Source organism: Moschus berezovskii, chromosome 6, assembly GCF_049115385.1.
Source record: "Moschus berezovskii isolate FMDL1 chromosome 6, NW_MosBer_1.0, whole genome shotgun sequence".
NCBI lineage: Eukaryota > Metazoa > Chordata > Mammalia > Artiodactyla > Moschidae > Moschus > Moschus berezovskii.
Genome location: NC_142465.1, coordinates 39,812,510 through 39,834,042, shown reverse-complemented (window position 1 = coordinate 39,834,042; position 21,533 = coordinate 39,812,510). Strand labels below are relative to the sequence as shown.

The 21,533-nt window shown below is 37.8% G+C and overlaps 1 protein-coding gene across 1 annotated transcript in view; it reads right to left on the bottom strand.

Moving 5' to 3' along the window:
- NELL2 (neural EGFL like 2) overlaps positions 1-21,533 on the bottom strand; it is a 400,566-nt gene that overhangs the window by 312,073 nt on the left and 66,960 nt on the right. The window contains exons 4-5 of the mRNA XM_055394732.2: positions 3,276-3,449; positions 3,093-3,189 (exon numbers count right to left, since the gene is read on the bottom strand). Of these exons, the coding sequence (XP_055250707.1) occupies positions 3,093-3,189; positions 3,276-3,449 (271 nt within the window). The remainder of the gene's footprint in view (positions 1-3,092; positions 3,190-3,275; positions 3,450-21,533) is intronic.

Genomic DNA, 21,533 nt, shown 5'->3' with positions numbered 1-21,533 from the left:
AGTCAAGTTCATGAAGAGAAACATTACAGGACAGATTCACCCAAGTCCCTGAAAAAAATATTTTGAATACATGGCTTTGACTTCAAACCAAAGAGAAAGAAAAACATCAGGCAAAATAGATGATTGCCCATGTACTTTCTTATTGATAATATTTTTAAACCCTTAAGATTAAATGTCAAGATATAATTAAGAGGCAATAGTCATGTGTTTGGGGAAGTTATTTTTAGTTAGCCTGAAGAAATGCTTGAAAATGACCTTTAAAAATCAACCTGAAAATCACTTCAGGTTTCAGCAACAGTAAAACTGATACCAATTTTGAGTTAACTACAATCATCAAGAATAAAAGAGAAAAACTAAGTCATAAGAACAATGCTTATTTGAGTATTTCTCATTTCTCAGTTGGATCTTTTAAAGTGAATTCTTCAATTTAAAAAGGTTATTAAATAGCTACAGCAAGACTGAGTAATGAGTCCTTGGGAATACAGAAAGTTTAGTATGAAATTTTTTAAAATGCCAACTTGAAATGACGTATTTTACACAGAAGTTCACATCACATGTTTATATGTGAAATTTACATTCATCCTTCCTCACTAAGATAAAATTAGCTTCCAGTTCACAAGACTCTCAAAGCAATAGCCAAAAGGTAGCGACCTCATCAGACACTCTATATGTCCCTTTCATTCATTACTCCATTTTCTTCCTTCATCATCTTTACATATTTTAATTAATATTTCACTTTCTCCCTTTGAAAAATGCAAACAGAATATTTAATGACAGAGGTGACCAAGACCAGAATACCAATATATTATTAAGACAATTTTGATTTACCAGTCAAATCCTGGCCTATATATATATCTTCTACGTATTTAATCAGATTAATAGCATGGTACAAAAAGAGTGTCAGTTTAAATTATAAATATTTCAGTATACTGCATGGCAATTGCTGTATTTGTTGTTTGTTTGGGGTTTGGATTAAGGAAGCAACCTGTATATAACAATCTCCTATCATCTGAAAGTATCAAAATGAAAGCAAGGCTACCATGTACAGTTCTATGGTTGGTGCAATGCCCAACTCTAGAGAAGTACACATAACTGATGTGTGAAAAGGTTTCTGAGGCCACATCGGGATCCAAGGGAAAGACTGCCATGATTAAATAGAAGAGAAACTTGATACCTGGAGCACAAATTTGTTATCCTTTGTATGTGGAAAAAGTGGAAAAGGAAATGGCAACCCACTCCAGTATTCTTGCCTGGAAAATCCCTTGGACAGAGGAGGCTGGTGGGCCACACGCAGTCCAGAGGGTTGCAAAGAGTCGGACACAACTGAGTGACTTTGTACACCACGTGGGAAAAGAGCACTGATTTTTCAAGGTTTGCATACACAGGATCAAATCCCCATGACTGACTTTGGACAAGTTACTTAACCTCTCTGAACAGGTTTGTGCATGTGTAAAAAGGCCCTGCATCAAGACTAAGATTCAGTGAAATAACATAGTCAAAGCACCTGGTTTCCAGATAACAGTTTAAGTTTTAAAAACACCTTTTAAAAAAATCATTTATTTAGTTTGCTGCTTCAGGTCTTGGTTGCTGCATGTGGGCTTCTCTCTAGTTGTGGCACTTGGGCTTGGTTGCCCCACAGCATATGGGATCTCAGTTCCATGACCAGGGATGGAACCCTATGTCCCCTGCACTGGAAGATGGATTCTTAACACTGGACTACCACAGAAGTCAGGAAAGGTCAAAGGGAGACACCACATGTCCCACCTCCTCACTGGAATCCATCTTGGTTGAGTAACGCATGTGCCACCAGGAAAGTAACGCATGTGCCACCCTGAGTCAGAATGATTGGCCAGGGATAACCAAGAAACTAATCCCATCACCATAAAACCCAATACTGTGAGCCATGTGGCAGAGCAGTTCTCCTGGATTCCCTTACGTTCGTGCTCTCTGCCAGGGCACCTCTTCTCAGTAAAGTCTTTTGCATTGCAAAAAAAAATTCTTTAATAAAGTAAATAAAAACACCTTTTGAGGTTTACAAATCTTAGAACACAATTTTCAAGCTACTTGTACATTCTCTACATAGAAATCCATAAGTTAGACACATCACTTATCATCTTCTAATAAATAACTTTTGTATTATAGATAGTGTCAGAATCACTGCAGGAAAATGATGACACTATGAGCTGGTAGTCAAGCAATTTTCTGGATCTTATTTCCTCATCCTTAAAATACAGAGTTAAATGGGATGTCCATTAGATCCTGTGACACAGTTCTATGCAGTATATCTCTAAACAGACAGCAATAAAAAGATATCAATTATAACTGCTTTCTAGCTTTGATAGTGGAGAAGGCAATGGCAAGCCACTCCAGTACTCTTGCCTAGAAAATCCCATGGATGGAGCAGCCTGCTGGGCTGCAGTCCGTGGGGTCACTAAGGGTTGGACACGACTGAGCGACTTCACTTTCACTTTTCACTTTCACACATTGGAGAAGGAAATGGCAACCCACTCCAGTGTTCTTGCCTGGAGAATCCCAGGGACGGGGAAGCCTGGTGGGCTTCTGTCTATGGGGTCGCACAGAGTTGGACACGACTTAAGTGACTTAGCAGCAGCAGCTTTGATAGATTTGTGCATATGTTAATATATGTGTTCCTTTCTCATTTTCAGAAGTACAAGAAGACTATGAATAATGAATACTGAGAAGTTTTAAACCTTTATTATTAACATCCTTATGAAAGTATCACCAAAGGTTATATTTCAAAAGTGGAGAGTTTATTTGTATATTAACATTTTAGATTTTTATTACTTTGAATGCCTAATTTCAAGAATACGTTAACTGCCCTGATTGAGCCTTGAGAGACTAATCATCCCTGTCATATCTAAAGATCAAATTCATTAAGAAAAAAACATAAAAGAGAATAGAGTCGACCAGCTAAATAAAACATCAGTGTTAAAAAAATAAAACAGAAATAGATACCAGTAGGAAGAAAACTATACAAATCTATTTATTTTGCTTACACCATAAAAAGCAAAACTCATTAGAAGCTCATTAGAAACCATTTGTATTGACATTTTATATTAGTCAAAATATACCTTAAAATATCCATGTGCATTATTTCTCTGTCCCAGCCAAAATGAAGTGCCCAGGGGCAAGTCCGTGGAAGGCTTTTCCACAACTCTTTCATATATTCTACAAAAAAACATCAGATAAGTAATATGTATTAACCATCACTTCTTAGACTTGTCTGCTTCCTGAACTGAGAACACTTCACTTACTTATTACAGTCGACATGTAAAATCAAGTGGGAGGCACTGATGGCTAAGGAGAGCTTGTGCCACTTATCATCAGCCAAAATGTAAGGAAACACTTCCGTGTGAGGGTGGTGGCTGCCGGAGCGGTAGTGAAGTCTGACTTCATTCCGATGGCCACTGCTTTCCAGTTCCAGGTACCTGCACAGAGAATAACCACATAGGGCCCATTGAAAACAAAGTTTAAAAAAGATGGACATGATTTCTGTCTCCAGAAAGATGGGATAGACATACTTTTCCTACTCCTCCCAGTAAGTACAACTAAACAGTATATCACAAACCAGAGGGATGGAATGGGGAGGGAGGTGGGAGGGGGGTTCAAGATGGGGAACACATGTACACCCAGGGCAGATTCATGTCAATGTATGGCAAAACCAATACAATAATGTAAAGCAATTAACCTCCAATTAAAATAAATAAATTTAAAAAATAAAAATAAATAAAACACACAATAAGAAGAATCAGAGAAATGGGAAAAAAAAAAAAACAAACACGAGGGAACTCAGGGCCCAAGTAACAACAGAGTGGTCAGTGTACTGGGTATTCTTTTTGCCTCATATATCTCAGGCTTGGAACTGAAGAAATCAGTAACTTGAAAATACCAATGGATGTGGACAAAACAATTCCTCCCAAAAGCCTACTCTTGTTAGCTAAAATACCAAAAAAGGAGAAGCCCGTAAAGAGAAACATTTTTAGAGAACAACCACTCTATTCCAGCCAAGCATCACAGGAAAAACTGTGACTCTATCTCCAAACATGTCAGCAAAGGCGAAGTGCTAGATTTCCAGTCTTTTGAGGTAGGAATCATGTGAGCAACACCCCTGCCAGAGTAGTGTCAGCAAAAGCCAAGGAGAGAGCCAAGAATTTAAACCCTATCAGCCAAGGTTAATAAGATGAACCATGGCATCAGTGGAGACGGTGTTCCATCCCTAGTAACAAAGCATACTGCCCTCTCAGAGGAGGCCTAGTGGGAGTCAGAACTTTCACCATCACCCAGCAGTAATGACAGCATCCTTACCACAGTGTCTGGTGGAGACCATGGGGAGAGTTGGAGATTCTACACCCCTATCCAGAAATAATAAAAGTTCTGCCTCAAGTGTCAACCGAAGGCAAGTAGGGAACTTGGATTTCTAGTTCCACCTGGAAGTAACAAGATGACGCCCACTCAACCTCTGCCAGAGCGGTGTCAGAAAAACCTGATAAAATATGGAGCTTAAATAAGATCCAAGTCTCAGAATATAATACAAAAATAACCGGGTTTCAATCCAAGTTTGGAAATATACAGAAATATCCAGGCTTCAATCAAAAATCAATGTCATACCAAGATTCAGAAAGATCTCAAACATAATGAAAAAAGGCAATCAATAGGTATCAACACCACAAGATTATAGAGATGTTAAAATAATTGACAAAGATTTTAAAATAAGCGTTTTTAAAAAAAATAAAATAAAATAAGTGTTGATAAAAATGAGCAACTACAAACGTTTGAATACACTTGAAACAAATGAAAAAAAAAAAAAGAAGCCTCAGCAAAGAAATAGGACCAAATAAGAAGAACCAAAGAAAAATTTTAAACTGAAAAAATACAATAACTGAAATAAAAAGCTCAAGAGATGGGCTAAACAGCAAAAATGGAGAGGATCAAAAAAGAATCAGGTAACTAGAAGATAGAACAAAAACTATCCAATCTGAACAATAGACAGAAAATATACTGAAAAGAAAGGAACAGTCTCAGAGACCTGGGAGACTAAAACAAAAGATCTAACATTTTCATAATCAGAGTCCATAAAAGAGGAGAAAGAAGATGAAACTGAAAAGTCGTGAAGAAATGATGGCTGAAAACTCTCCAAATTTAGTAAGAGATATAAACTCACAGATTTAAGAATCTGTGGAAACCCCAAACAAGATAAACTCAAAGAAATACTGATTTTAACTAAACTTCTGAAAACTAAACATAAAAAAAAAAAAACATTGAACGTAGTAGGGGAAAAAATTGACAATTATGTATACAAAAAAAAATTAGAATGGTCAGGAATTCCCTAAAATAAACAATGAAAGGCAGAAGGAAGTGGCAAAATGTTATTCATGTGAAGAAAGAAAAAACTGTTAGCCTAGAATCATATACCCAACAAAATTATCTTTCAGAAATGAAGAAGAAATCAAGGCATTCTCAAATTAAGAAAGAACGGGATAACTGAATCAACTTTTAAACACACATATGTTACGTTTAAAGTGCCTAATGGACATTCAAGAGGACATGCAGGGAGGACAGCTAGATCCACAAGTCTGAGATGAAGACAGGTTCATATGGAGACAAGAATTGGGAGTCATAGACATATAAACTATATTGAAAGCCATGAAGACATTGGGATTACCTAAGGAATTATAATAGGTTAATGACACACTAACATTTTTGAGGAAGAACTAGCAAAGGAAACCAAAGGCTGGTGAGGGTAGAGGAGAAAAAAAGTGAGAGTCCTGTCACTGCCACTAAAAATCCGATAAAATACCAACTATCCATCGGTTGCAAAGAGTGGGACATTACTGGATGACTGAACAACCGCAACATACACTCATAGGGGAATTCATATTCTGGAACGTTATACCACCCTCTGAAAGAACGAAATTCTGACATGAACAATGCCATAGCTAATTATTAATTATGTTAATAAAAGCTCTATAGAATCTCATTTAGTTTGACAAAACTGTGCGTGTATGGAGAAAAAAAAAATCAAGAAGGATATATGCCAAAATGTTAACAGGAGTTACCTCAGGGAAGTACAATTTGGGGGAAAAGGATGTGAAGAATCTCTCAAATATTTTTATAACCCTGAAGTTTCTCCTTCTTCTGTCATGTAATACTTACTTACACACATATATAGTAAAATTCTATGTTAAGATAAAAAACCAAGTATTCAAGTATATAAAATATGTGTAGGAATTATTAAGGATAAGTAAAAAACCAACTTGTTTGGGTTTTGATACAGAAGAAACCAGAGAGTCCTTTCTTTCTTATTATTTGGAAACAATTATTCATTATTTAATCAACTCAACTAGTGAATTTTATAATAATAGGTAAGTATTTGCATTAAAAAAAATAACATCAGCAAACACATCGCCCTATTGTTATATACCTTCTGTTCTTTTACCACATAGAGGCAAGAACGCTACCACTGCTGTTGGTCTGGTCTCCTCCTCTAGAAACTACTGGCACCTGTATTTAATTCCTAGACTTAAGGCACTAAAATTATCCTTAATAGCACAGAGGCTGACACTATGCTCCACAAACAAGAACAACCCTTAAGAAGTTAATATTTTACCAAAACTTACATTTTTATCTGCATCATACACTCAAGATTTTTAATGAAATAGATATAGAATACACATACACACAAAATATAGTGAAGAAAAAAAAATAATGATATGAAACAGAAGTGTGTCTGGCATGCGGTGAGTATTTAATAAACATTATTAATGTGCAAAACTGCACCTGTCCTCCATGTGGTGGCATCTAAGTGGGAAGCCCTACTCCCCACTCCCACCACCTCAGCAGATCAGTGTGGTTAAATGCCCAAATCCTCAAGCCTGACCTCCAGCTCACATCCTGGTAGCCCTCCTGGCAACAGTGACAGATAATAGAGCGGCTCTTCCGCCTCTCCGAGGCTCATCTGGTTACTCGGCGAGAAAACAAGGATGCTAACTGCACTTGTTTCAAAGGGCTTCCATGTGGACTGGGGTGAGTCGATTTAAGAAATCACTCAGAACACTACTCAGCACACACAACACATTGGTTATGTTTTTCATTTCAAAAAGTAACTAGCCTCCAGTTAAAATAAATCAATTTTTTAAAAAAATTAAAGATCAAATCCTCCCTCGTCCTCCCTGTGGTACAGTCAGGGACAATCCTCTGACACATCCTAGCAATCTGACACTCTTCCTTGGGACTGGGAATCTGGATGAAGCACACAGAGGAAGACAGGGAGGAGAGACTGCTGCACTGCAACAGGACACAGCATCCCAGTCGCTATATTAAGGTCACTCTGCACCTTGCTTCCTGTTTGCTGGCCTGCCAGGGCACCTTTGCTTATTGCCTGCTCCAAATTCTGGCGCCTCAGCTTCCCATCGGTTCTGTAAACTGCCCTCCCTACCCACCACCTCCAAAGTCACCTTACAAGCAAGAACTTCTACTAGTATATTACACCTGTGGTATGGGGAAAACACATAATTAGAATACAATGTTTTAACATTTTTAATAGCAACTGAGTGCTAGAATTATGTATGATTTTTAACTTTTTTTGTATTGTGCTTTATTTTCCCTCTTACACTTAATGAGCATTTGCTGCCTTAAATTAAAATCACATCTTAAATTCCAAGAAGATAATTTGTCACATTTCAACATACCATGTCTCCCTGATTTGTCATCCATAATTTGGAGAGGTAACTAAAATCAGAAATAAAGTTCACCCTTTATAATAATTTATGCCCTTGTTAATCAAATATCCTTTGCAATGGCAGAAATATAAACTAAGATTAGGCTATGGAGAAATAGGCAACAGTGGCAGAACATCATTCATTTTAACAACCTCCTTCATAACTCAAGATCAAAGGATAAAAATAAGGTCATGTCTCAACTGACAAAGAGGTTACACACAACATTAAATGAGAACTTTTTTGCTGCTTTAAATTAAAACCTAAGCAGAAAAATGATCAGATCATCTCCGTACATTAAGCTACAACTCAGTTGTAAATTAGTTACCTGAAGAAAAGCCACAAGCACTTCTGGTGTCAACTATGTTATTAGTGTGGTTCATGAACCGTACAATTGCAAAGGACACATGTGCACAGGATTTGGAACTGAAAAGCCAGCTCCACCTCTCACTACTACCCATGACCTGACCACTCACCGCCTCAGTTCCCTCATCTGTAAAATAAAGATTCAGTGGCATAATCCATATAAAGTGTGGCATCAAAAACAAAGAACTCAATAAATGATAATTTTTATTATCTATCAATAGTCCCAATTAGGCATCATTTATAAAGTCTAGCCTTTTATATGGAGAAGGAAATGGCAACCCACTCCAGTGTTCTTGCCTGGAGAATCCCAGGGATGGGGGAGCCTGGTGGGCTGCCGTCTATGGGGTCGCACAGAGTCGGACACGACTGAAGTGACTTAGCAGCAGCAGCAGCAGCAGCAGCCTTTTATAACCAATTCTGTGAATAACAAGCCTGTGTTCATTTATCAGAACGAAAAGGCTGTTTCACCTCACCTCTCCCAGTGATTCCCTCAAGTGCTGAAACGGAAGAGTTGGGAGTAAAATGCGTACCTTTTGACATCCTTCATTAGAACCATGCCGCTGCTATTTTTGTTAGTTTTTAACGGTATTTGGTCATCCGCAAGGCAGTATAATGCAGCAAAGACTTCAGAGTCTAAATCCTGTCTCCACAGTTCACAACTGGACAAGTTAAAAAAAATCTCCAACTCTCAGTTTTCTTCCCTATCGAACAGGGGTCATAAGGGTTGTGGTTTTATATGGTCATTTTGAAAATGAAATAAGGTATAAGTATTAATTTACACAGTTCCTGAAAAAGCACTCCATATATGTCATGATTATGATTTATATTTCCTATGACATATTTATGCATGTAAACATCAGCAAATTTTCAGGGCTGAATTTAACTTAAATATGAACATCAGACAGAAAAATTTGATGAGAATCTAGCCAAATAACGGTATCTGAATTTCATCTATGATATTCCCATTTGGGTCATCCAATTTGTTTGAATTCACCCAGTGATCAATAATTCATCACTTCCTAAGGCCGATCATTTCATTTTTATAAAATAAAGACTTTCCTTATCTTGAAACACAAAGGGAAGATAGTTTTTAAATTAAGATTTATTCATCATTTATTTCAGCAAATATTTACTATGAACACGGAATATGACAATGAATAAGGCCAAATAACACTGAGGCTTGAAGATCCTCAATAATAAACACATTATTAGCTGAAAATTAAGTTTAGCCATTTCAAAACTAAAAATAATACTACTATAAAAGTCCTGCTGCAAGATGAGCAATGTAGCTAGATCCATCAGGGTAACAAAGCTACTTCATGAATAATATAGCTGGAAGACAAAATTATATCACCAGGGCAAAGTGCAGTAGCAAATGGAATTGATTCATGATTGAAGCCCTGGCATCAAACATGATGGCTTGAATAAAAACCTCTCCATATTAGTACCCCACATAACTGAGTTTACAATAAAATAAAAGAGAAAATGGCCATGCATGAAATGGAGGTAATTTGTTACTACTAATGATGAGAGGACCATGACACAAAAAAATGCTAGGAAATAACACTTTGGGCTATAATTCTGAAGGGGAGGAGAATTTTGTGGCATCATGTGTATTTTGTAAGAATCACTTTGAGAAAAGTCTTATACAAGGATAGAGAAAGAATAGATATGATAAAGCACTGATAATAAGTGGGTACTCAGTTCACAGCACAGGTGTCTACAAAAATCAAGGAGTCGAACAGTTGCTGGATAAAGGGTAATGACTGAATGCTAGGCCCCCTCAAAACCTCCGTTCACTTAGTTGTGAGGGAGACTAAGCCGGTGAAAATTAGTGAAATCCTGGAGAGAAAGGGTTCAAAGAAGGGGCAAACTCAAAAAAGATGAGTCTTCCCTACTTTATCGAGAATGAACTCAGGAACACACTGTTGCAAGGTTGAGGAAGATCAACTGGGAAATATGCACTCCTTTGATGATCTGAAAACGCACACATGCAAGTGTGTCAAAAATTTGGCTTACAGATTTTACAAAGGGTCCACAATCCCGCAAGGCCCATTCATGGACTCCAAGCTAAGAATATGATTACTTGTGAAAGATTTGAAAACACATGTATACAACTTTTATGATATAAAATAATTGTTTATAATTATACAAAAATTATACAAAATTCAGAAAATACACAAAACACAAAGAAAATTAAGATCTCTAATGGTCCTGCCGGCAAGAGATGACCAATATTAATATTTTTGTGTGTATCTTTTGTAGTCTTTGTCACTTAACCACACTGTGAACATCTTTCCAAGTCAATAAAGTCACATCCTCTTTAATAAAAGCATGGTATTTCATAGTATAGCTGTACCATGATCTATTTAATATCCAATTTCCAATTACGGTTTCCAGCTTTTCACTCTTAATAAAAAATATTTCAGTACACGTTTCTTTGTAAACCTGAACAGTTATTATAAATGAAATTGCTAATTCAAATGGCATACACATTTCAAAGGGATTTGTTATATTCATTCACCACTCACTCACTTATTCATCAGCAAATATTTTCTGAATGCCTATTTGTCCTAGGCTCTGTTCTAGGTCTGGGGGAAACACAAGTGAACCAGAGATAAAGGATGAGATGTATGGAGAGAGTAACATGAAAATTTACAATACCATATGTAAATAGACAGACAATGGGAATTTGCTATAAGACTCAGGGAACTCAAGCAGGGGCTCTGTGACAATCTAGAAGGTTGAGATGGGAAGGGAGATGGAAGGGAGTTTTGGGAGGCAGGGGCATGGGTGTACCTATGGCTGATTCTTGTTGATGTATGACAGGAAACCACAAAATTCTGTAAAGCTAATACCTTTCAATTTAAAAAATCAAGTGAAAAAAAAAAAGAAATAAAAGGAAGATTACCAAGAAAAAAAAATACTAGTCCTCATTACATTTATATTAAAACAAATTAAATTAACAAAATATACCAAATAAGTAGGCTGCATGGTGATAAAAATCTAAGAAGAAAATTAAAGTAGAAGAGGATAAGGAGTATGGTAAGATGATATTTGAAACAGGATGTTCAAGCAAAGCCTCATTGAAAAAGTGATATCTAGTGAAACCCTGAAGAAGAATGGCAACCCTGAGGCAGGAGCCTGCCTGGCAAATTCAAGGAATGTCACTGATGCCTGTGTGGCTAGAGGGGAAAGAGGCAGAGTCAAAGTAATAGAAAGTTAGATCAAAAAGGCATAGATCTCAGAGACCATTTAAGGCCTTAGAGTCTAATAAATAAGTTTGCCTACCATAGAAAACCATAAGAGTTGTTTTTTTTTTTTTTAAAGAGGGTTTTTTTAAATATATTTATTTATTTTTAATTGATTGATGATTGTTTTACAATATTAATTTGATTTCCGGAGAGGTTTTTTTATATTGATTTTAATATAATCAGTTTGGCTGCAGTGTCTAGAATAAACTATCTGGACTGTGGGAGGCCGCAAGGGTTAAGTCAAGGTACCTTGGGCCAGGGAAGGTGGTGAAAAGGGTAAAAAGATTTTCTTAGGATTAAATGCGCAGTATGAGAGAAATCAAGAAACACTTCCAAGTTTTTAGCCTGAACAACTAGAAGAAAGAAGCGACCATTTACTGGGATGGAGAACACTGAAAGAAGAGTAAGTTTAAGCAAGAAGATAACAGGTTTGACTTCTGACATGGCACAACTTGATATTCCAGCTTATCCAAGTGAAGATGCAGGTGGGCTGTTCCATATACAAGTCTGCAGCTCAACGGCAAAGGTCAAGACAAGAGAAAATTAAGAATCCACTATTACACAGAGATGGGATTTAAAGCCCTTAGAATGGAATTCATTTAATTCACTTAGGAATTAAATGAATATGGGGAAGAAGTCTGCACGTCAAGCCTTAGAACAGATCTACATCCAGATGTCAGAGATGTAAAGAGGAAGGAGTCAGGAAGTAAAACCAGAAAAGTGGGAGCTCAAGAAAAGAGTTTGAAGGGACGGAATAATCAAACTGCAACAGAATGAGGACTCAGAATTGAAGAATATCTTTTTCAACAAGGACATCAGTAGGAACCTTGACAAGTACATTTTCAGTGAAGCAGAAAGTCAGAGCCTCATTGGAGTGGGTTCAACAAAGAGTAAGAGGAGGGAGAACTGGAGACAACCAAAGGGAAACAAACGAGCAGTAGTTGAACAGGAAAAGTCAATAGAGAGTTCTAGGTTTGGCCTGCTGTTGAGACTATAAATATTGTGGTGTATTTATATGCTTGTGGAAATAGCCAATAGAGAGGGTACAAGTAATAGTGCAAAAGAAGTGAATTTCTGAAGTAATGCCCTGAGTGGAAACACAATTTAATATGCAGTTGGCATGCTAGCCTTTGTTAGGGTTATGAACACTAAACCTAAAAAGAAGGAGAATTATAATTAAAATCATCCCACAAACATCACTCCAATCTCAGATGGATAGATCTGAATTATTTTGAATACTTTAAGGATAAAGAACAGCAATCTTTCACAAATTCTTCCAGAGATTACCAAAAAGGGAACACATCCTAGCACATTTTATGAGACAAAAACTAGACAAAGACATTACAACAAAGGGAAATTACAAATCAATTTATTTCATAAGAATAGATATAAGAAGCCTAAAATAACTTTACTTGATGTTTTTAATTGATGCTTTTGAACTGTGGTGTTGGAGAAGACTTTTGAAAGTCCCTTGAACTGCAAGGAGATCCAACCAGTCAATCCTAAGGGAAATCACTTCTGAATATTCATTGAAAGGACTGATGCTGAAGCTACAGCTCCAATACTGTGGCCACCTGATGCAAATAACTGACTCATTAGAAAAGACCCTGATTCTGGGAAAGACTGAGGGGGAAACGACGAGGACCACAGAGGATGAGATGGTTGGATGGCATCACCAACTCGATGGACATGAGTTTGAGCAAGCTCTGGGAGTTGGTGATGGACAGGGAAACCTGGTGTGCTGCAGTCCATGGAGTCATGAAGAGTCAGACACAACTGAGCAACTGAACTGAACTGAAACAAACATTAGCAAATATAATCTAGTGATAACAAAAAATCTGGAGGGTTTACACTACCATATGTAAATTATTATAAAACAACAGTAGTTAAAACTGTGCAAAGTTGGCACATGAGTAGAAACATGGACTGAGGGAACCAGACAGATAATTTGAAAACAGGCTCGTATATATCAGGTTCAGTGGATTATAGCAAAGGTGCCTGCAATTCTAAAAGAATATAATTGCTCTTTTCAAAAAACTAGGGAGCATCAGTTAGACATTCATATAAGAAAAAGATCTTTTCAGTGATTGCCAACTTATATCTATGATCTATGAGTATGGGACATGTCAATAAGATCCCCACCTGCTGAAAACTCGAGGCATCTGTTTGGAGACTGGATTCATTCCATTCCACTTCTGATGGCATCTCCAAAGCTTTTCTCCTTCTAGTCCTTGCTCCACGATAGAGATGTTAATGATATTAGCAAGGAAGTTAGAAGTATGTGCGTGCATGCTAAATCACTTTGGTTGTGTCCAGCTCTTTGCAATCCCATTGACTGTAGCTCACCAGGCTCCTCAGTCAATGATACTCTCCAGGCAAGAATACTAGAGTGTGTTGCCGTGCCCTCCTCCAGGGAATCTTCCCAACCCAGGAATCGAACCCCACATCTCTTGTGTCTCCTGCATTGACAGGTGGGTTCTTTACCACTAGTGCCACCTGGGAAGCCCAGTTAGAAGTATGCTGCTGCTGCTGCTGCTGCTAAGTCACTTCAGTCGTGTCCGACTCTGTGTGACCCCATAGACGGAAGCCCACCAGGCTCCCCCATCCCTGGGATTCTCCACGCAAGAACACTGGAGTGGGTTGCCATTTCCTTCTCCAATGTGTGAAAGTGAAAAGTGAAAGTGAAGCCGCTCAGTCATGTCCGACCCATAGCGACCCCATGGACTGCAGCCTACCAGGCTCCTCCATCCATGGGATTTTTTAGGCAAGAGTACTGGAGTGGCTTGCCATTGCCTTCTCCGAGTTAGAAGTATAACCCTTTACTAACTCTCCAACCGAGCTTACACTGAAGTAGGATAGATTGATAAAGGGTCACCCTTTCCTTCTTTCTAAGACCTTTCCAATTCACTGTGTGTGCTTGCTCAGTCACTTCAGCCTTGTCCGACTCTTCACAACTCTAATGATGGCAGCCTGCCCAGCTTCTCTGTCCATGCGTATTCTTCAGTCAAGAATACTGGATGGGTTGCCATGCCCTCCTCCAGGTGATTTTCCTGACCCAGGGATAGAACACATGTCTCCAGCAACTCCAGCATTGCAGGCAGATTCTTTACTGCTGAGCCACCAGGGAAGCCCCCTTCCAACTCTCTACCTCTTTATAATATATAACATTGTTCTAATATCTGAAATGGTCACACTTTTACTACAACTCGGATCAACATGTTGCACAGGAAAATTTAAAAGATTTGGTCATTTAATATAATCCACTAGTAGTTCTTTAGAAAGACTTTGATGAGGGGTATGTCTGTGTGCACATGTACACAAGTGTGTATTTAATAGCTTGTGTATTTAACATTAAGTAACTGTGGCCACCTCATGCGACGAGTTGACTCACTGGAAAAGACTCTGATGCTGGGAAGGGTTGGGGACGGGAGGAGAAGGGGACGACAGAGAATGAGATGGCTGGATGGCATCACCGACTCTGTGGACATGAGTTTGGGTGAACTCTGGGAGTTGGTGATGGACAGGGAGGCCTGGCGTGCTGTGTGATTCATGGGGTCGCGGGAGAGTCGGACACGACTGAGCGACTGAACTGAACTGAACTGAACTGAATGAAATACATGCTCCCAAGAGTTTTATTAATTGAGATATAACTTCATTTGAATTCAAGGATGAATCTGCTATTGAAAAAATATTTTAAAACACCTATATAAAACATGAATTTCACTTTCCACTGAGTATATGTAATTGTACTTCTATAGAAAGGAACTGGAGTATATTATCCCTAGATCTGAGAAACCATCTGTGATGAGTGTTAATGATCAGGTTCAGTTAAGTTCAGTTGCTCAGTGGTGTCTGACTTTTTGCGGCCCATGAACCACAACATGGCATGCCTCCCTGTCCACCACCATCTCCCGGAGTTTACCCAAACTCACGTCCATCAAGTTGGTGATGCCATCCACCATCTCATCCTCTGTCATCCCCTTCTCCTCCTGCCCTCAATCTTTCCCAGCATCCAGGTCTTTTCAAATAAGTCAGCTCTTCGCATCAGGTGGCTGAAGTATTGGAGTTTCAGCTTCAACATCAGTCCTTTCAATGAACACCCAAGACTGACCTCCTTTAGGATAGACTGGTTGGATCTCCTTGCATTGCAAGGGACTCTCAAGAGTCTTCTCCAACACCACAGTTCGAAAGCATCAATTCTTTGGGGCTCGGCTATCTTCATAGTCCAACTCTCACATCCATACATGACTACTGGAAAAACCATAGCTTTGACTGGATGGATCTTTGTTAGCAAAGTAATGTCTCTGCTTTTTAGTACGTTGTCTAGGTTGATCATAGCTTTTCTTCCAGGGAACAAAGGTCTTTTAAAGTCATGGCTGCAATCACCGTCTGCAGTGATTTTAGAGGCCCCAAAAATAAAGTCAGCCACTGTGATCACTGTTTCCCCATCTATTTGCCATGAAGTGATGGGACCGGATGCCATGATCTTAGTTTTCTGAATGTTGAGCTTTAAGCCAATTTTTTCACTCTCCTCTTTCACTTTCATCAAGAGGCTTTTTAGTTCTTCTTCACTTTCTGCCATAAGGGTGGTGTCATCTGCATATCTGAAGTTATTGATATTTCTCCCAGCAATCTTGATTCCAGCTTGTGCTTCTTCCAGCCCAGTGTTTCTCATGATGTACTCTGCATAGAAGTTAAATAAAAATAAGTAGGGTGAAAATATATAGCCTTTATGTACTCCTTTTCTTATTTTGAACCAGTCTGTTGTTCCATGTCCAGTTCTAACTGTTGCTTCCTGACCTGCATACAGGTTTCTCAAGTGGTAGGTCAGGTGGTCTGGTATTCCCATCTCTTACAGAATTTTCCACAGTTTATTATGATCCACACAAAAGCCTTGGCATAGTCAATTAAGCAGAAGTAGATGTTTTTCTGGAACTCTCTTGCTTTTTTGATAATCCAACAGATGTTGACAATTTGTTCTCTGGTTCCTCTGCCTTTTCTAAAACCAGCTTGAACATCTGGAAGTTCACAGTTCATGTATTGCTGAAGCCTGGCTTGGAGAATTTTGAGCATGACTTTACTAGGGTGTGAGATGAGTGCAATTGTGCAGTACTTTGAGCATTGCCTTCCTTTGGGATTGGAATGAAAATGGACCTTTTCCAGTCCTGTGGCCACTGCTGAGTTTTCCAGATTTGCTGACATATTGAGTGTAGTGTAGTACTTTCACAGCACCATCTTTTAGGATTTGAAATAGCTCAACTGGAATTCTATCACCTCCACTAGCTTTGTTCATAGTGATGCTTCCTAAGGCCCACTTGACTTCACATTCTAGCATGTCTGGCTCTAGGTGAGAGATCACACCATCATGATTATTTGGGTCGTGAAGATCTTTTTTGTACAGTTCTTCTGTGTATTCTTGCCACTTCTTCTTAATATCTTCTGCTTCTGTCAGGTCCATACCATTTCTGTCCTTTATTGAGCCCATCTTTGAATGAAATGTTCTTTGGTATCTCTAATTTTCTTGAGGAGATCTCTAGTCTTTCCCATTCTATTGTTTTCCTCTATTTCTTTGCACTGATCACTGAGGAAGGCTTTCTTATCTCTTCTTGCTATTCTTTGGAACTCTGCATTCAAATGGGTGTATCTTTCCTTTTCTCCTTTGCTTTTGGCTTCTCTTCTTTTCACAGCTATTTGTAAGGCCTCCTCAGAAAGCCATTTTGGTTTTTTGCATTTCTTTTTCCCGGGGATGGTCTTGATCCCTGTTTCCTGTACAATGTCACGAACCTCTGTCCATAGTTCATCAGGCACTCTGTCTATCAGATCTAGTCCCTTAAATCTATTTCTCACTTCCACTGTATAATCATAAGGGATTTGATTTAGGTCAGGTAGGGTTGAAAAAATATAGAAATTACATTTTATACATGAAATTCTCATAACATCCACTTTGAGTTGAAAGGATCTAAAAATATATAAACATAGAAAAGTAGAGCATAGCCAGGAAGGCAATAATATACTCATTAAGGAATCATTAAATTAGTTACTTGATCCTTTAGCATATAAGACACTGTGAACTTAATTTTACTTTAAAAAGTCCATTATGCATCATTTTTTAATTTCTGAACTTTATTTCATAAATCAAGCTCTTTTGTGAAAAAAATGACAAAACATCTCAAAGTAAAACACCTGTTCTGAATGCAGTTTAACCTGTTAGAATGACTTAAATCAGTTCCACGTGAAGACAAGAACTTGGTGATCTCTTAAAATCCATATACATTTATGCAAATAAATTAAACATTATTATAATTTTGCATGAATTGGAATTTGTGTGTGTGTGTGTGCATGTATAATATCAAGAGAATAAAGCAATGGTCTCTTCACTTTCCAGATACTTAAGTGGCTTTACAAGTGAAATAAGGTGTGCATACAATAGTACTATCTAAAAGTATAAATAAATAATATTATTGGATGAAAATTATATTCTCAAGATGGTAACTTTTCGTCTTGACCTTCACCTGAAACAATGATTCACGATGCTTTTAGGAATACATCCACCCGGAGTGACTAAGTGACTCCCACAGACCCTTAGTGCCCTTTGATTCCAGGAAGTATTTTATCCCATTTCAAATTTTCCTCTTAAGTTAACGTTTTGCTTTGCTAAGGTTCTAAAAAATCGATAGGACCTCTTTAGGCCAACAGAGGTTGGCCCATGCAGGAATTTCCAGCGGCTTTATATGTAACACATTCTGAAACTCCAGGCACACAATAAAGGAAAAGCACTGATGCATGTAAGACAGCTACAAGTTCTAGGCAGGTTGTATCTGAAAGAAAGGAATTAGTCACATGGGAGAGTAAGCTGTCAACACTGCAGCAACTGTTTTCTGACATGCTTCATGGGTCATCATGTCTCCTCTATTGTTCGGAATAAATAAGAACCAAGGAAGAAGGCAACAGGATTCATGGCTCACCCACTGAGGTGACATCTTGCTCTCAGTGAGCCTATTACTTTAAGTGTTCCCAATTGAAATGGGTACTGGACTCCTCCTAACTATAGAAAATATATCCAACCTGGCCCCAGATCTATTACGGAAAGGCCAAAAAGGTAGGAATCTTAGTTTTAAGTTTTAGTCCAAGCTTTTATGGAGAGGAAATTTTAAAAATGAAAAGACAAAATGTTTTCCCAATCATGCAGACCACAACAACATTTTTTGTACTATATCAACTTCAACAAGCCATGATGCTGCTGCTGAAATAAAGAAATAAATTGTAAGGGAGGAGATTTCTGGATAAAAATTCTTACTATAACAAAAAAGTTCAATGGAAGAAAAATACATGATTGCTATCTTCAAAAGCAATAGAAAGCAAGAGTATTAACCCTGTCAAAGTAGCATTGACTTGTATACACTACCATGCATAAAACTGATAGCTACTGGGAAGCTGCTATATAACACAGAGAGCCGTCTGGTGCTCTGTGATGACCTAGAGGGATGGGACGGGAGGGGACTAAGGAGGCAGAGGATATATATACATATATAGAGAGAGTTATGGCTGATTAGAATTGTTGTGTAGCAGAAATCAACACAACATTGTAAAGCAATTATCCAACAATTAAAAAAAATAGAATTCTTGGGTTTTAAGGAAGTAGAAAGGCCATGGTGCCGCTCTGAAACAAACAGAGAGAAGATGTCAAGATAGCGGTTATAGGAGAATGGGTTCTGATGCCTGGCAGCCTGGTTCAAATGTTGATTCTGCCACTTATTATAACCTTGGACTTGAGACTTAACCTCTCAAGGCTCCATTTCCTTATCTGGAAAATAAATACGTTATGAATGGTATCTACCTCCAATACTGTGATGCACATTTAATGAGATTAATCCATGTAAAGTGCTTAGAGGACTATATGACACCAGTAAAAACCTAATAAAGGGTTAACCCTTTATTAGAGAAAACATTTCAATGAACCTAAGAAAACATCCAGCTACCACACAACCAGATATAAGCAGATGCTCTGCACTTCTCATGAGTCATTCCTCAAACATCTACCAGCCATCTTTAGAGCATGCACCATAGCAGGCACAGAGAATACTGGGAAAAAAGAGACTAAGTCCAGGTCCTCAAAGAAGTTCCCAGTTCATCATTTTCCTGAATCTACACTTCCTTGGATGATGAATTGCTATAACTGTAGGGCTTCCTTTTTCATTTCTAGAATTTTTATATTTCTGCCAAATTTTTATTTTATATGACCAGACACTTTATACTGTCCTATTACTCCACTTTGGGCTTCCCAGGTGGCTCAGCAATAAAAGAATCCACCTGCCAAGCAGGAGATGCAGGTTCAGTCTCTGGTCAGGATATCCCCTGGAGAAGGAAATGGCAACCCACTTCACTATTCTTGCCTGGGAAATCCCATGCACAGAGGAGCTTGGTGAGCTACCATCCATGGGGTTGCAAAATACTCAGAAATGACTTAGTGACTAAAAAACAAGTTTAGATTATCAAATCTAGTTAGAAATGGAGAACTTAATAATAAACACATCTTTTCTTAATGTGATTGAATAAAACTCCTGCAATAGACCTTGAACTCTGACATGCACTTTTAACCTATTAGAAATGTGAAACAATGAAAACCCAATAACTAGATGTCATAGAAACTTATTTCCGTCAAAATTTGCCTCAAAATATATCTTATATACACTCGGATCTTATTCTTACAAAGGTCTTTTTAGTTCAATAAATGCAATCCTGTATATAAAGCTATTAGGAAAACAGTAGAAAAGTTAGGCAAATCACCTTTACGGAAATAAAATACTATTTTCTCTGAATTTCATTCGGTATAAATTAATACCTTTCATTAAGGAAAAATACAGTGAAAGTGAAAGTCATTCAGTCGTGTCTGACTCTTTGCGACCCCATGGTCTATACAGTCCATGGAATTCTCCAGGCCAGAATACTGGAGTGGAGCCTTTCCCTTCTCCAGTGGATCTTCCCGATCCAGGAATCGAACCAGGGTCTCCTGCATTGCAGGTGGATTCTTTACCAACTGAGCTATGAGGGAACAATTAACATAAAGATGCTTTGCATGGTGAATGGTGATCTACACTTAAAATGAGGTATGAGATACAAAAGTTTGAATTACCATTTTAAAGAAATATATTTTTATATGACAGATATTCTTTAAATTTTTGACAATACAAAAAATGAATTGGAGTTAGAATGAGTTCAATTTTCCATTTTACTCATGTCACTTGGTATCAATCATATCTTATACAGGTGGGAACAGTTAATGGATGTTAAGACGGGTGGATGAAACTCTGATGAGGAATTGGATATTGGAATAAAATTGAATTATCTCCCAATAAAATACTAATGAAAATCAAAGGGAAAAGTAGTGTAGAACCTGTCAGATCATCAATGTGACCAGGTCATCAAGGTTGATATCATCAACAGAAGGACAATTGACACAGTGTACATCCAGATGTGGTCAGCATCATTTCTGTGATATTCCTAACAAGAACGCATAGCTTGAGTGATGAAGAAACATCAGATGAACCCAGCTGGTGGGTGATAATACGGAATAAAATGCCTATAGTTAGACCATAAAGGATACCCAAAACAGGGAAAGACTGTAACTGCTCAAATTGAGGGAAATTATAAGATATGACAACCAAATGCAATATGCATTCTAGAATGGAGTCATGGTCTAAGAAGGAAAAAGAAACATTATTTAGATAGTTGGTGAAATTTAAGTGAAGTCTGAGATTGCATGATATTATGCTATCAGTTTTGATGTCTTGATCAGGAGATGTATGTTGGTTATACAGAGAGAGTGTCCTTGTCTTAAGAAAAAATACAGTAGAGTATTTAAGGGTGATGGAGTATATTGCCGGGAAAAGGAATACTGAAATGAGATATAGGATGATGGAGTAAATGGGCTAAAAATATTACCAGTTAGAAATCTGGTAAAAGAAGATGTGGGCGTTCTTTGTACTGTCTTTGTAAACCCTTCTGCAGGCTTGAAATGATTTTTAAAATCTTTTTTTTTAATTAAAAGCAATCATTAACCTGGGAACTCCCCTGCATATATAACTGACAGTGAGTTGATATTCTTACCATATAAAAATTCTTACAAATAAACAAGAAAAATGACAAGGCTGGTATAAAATGGCAAAAAGATATTTAG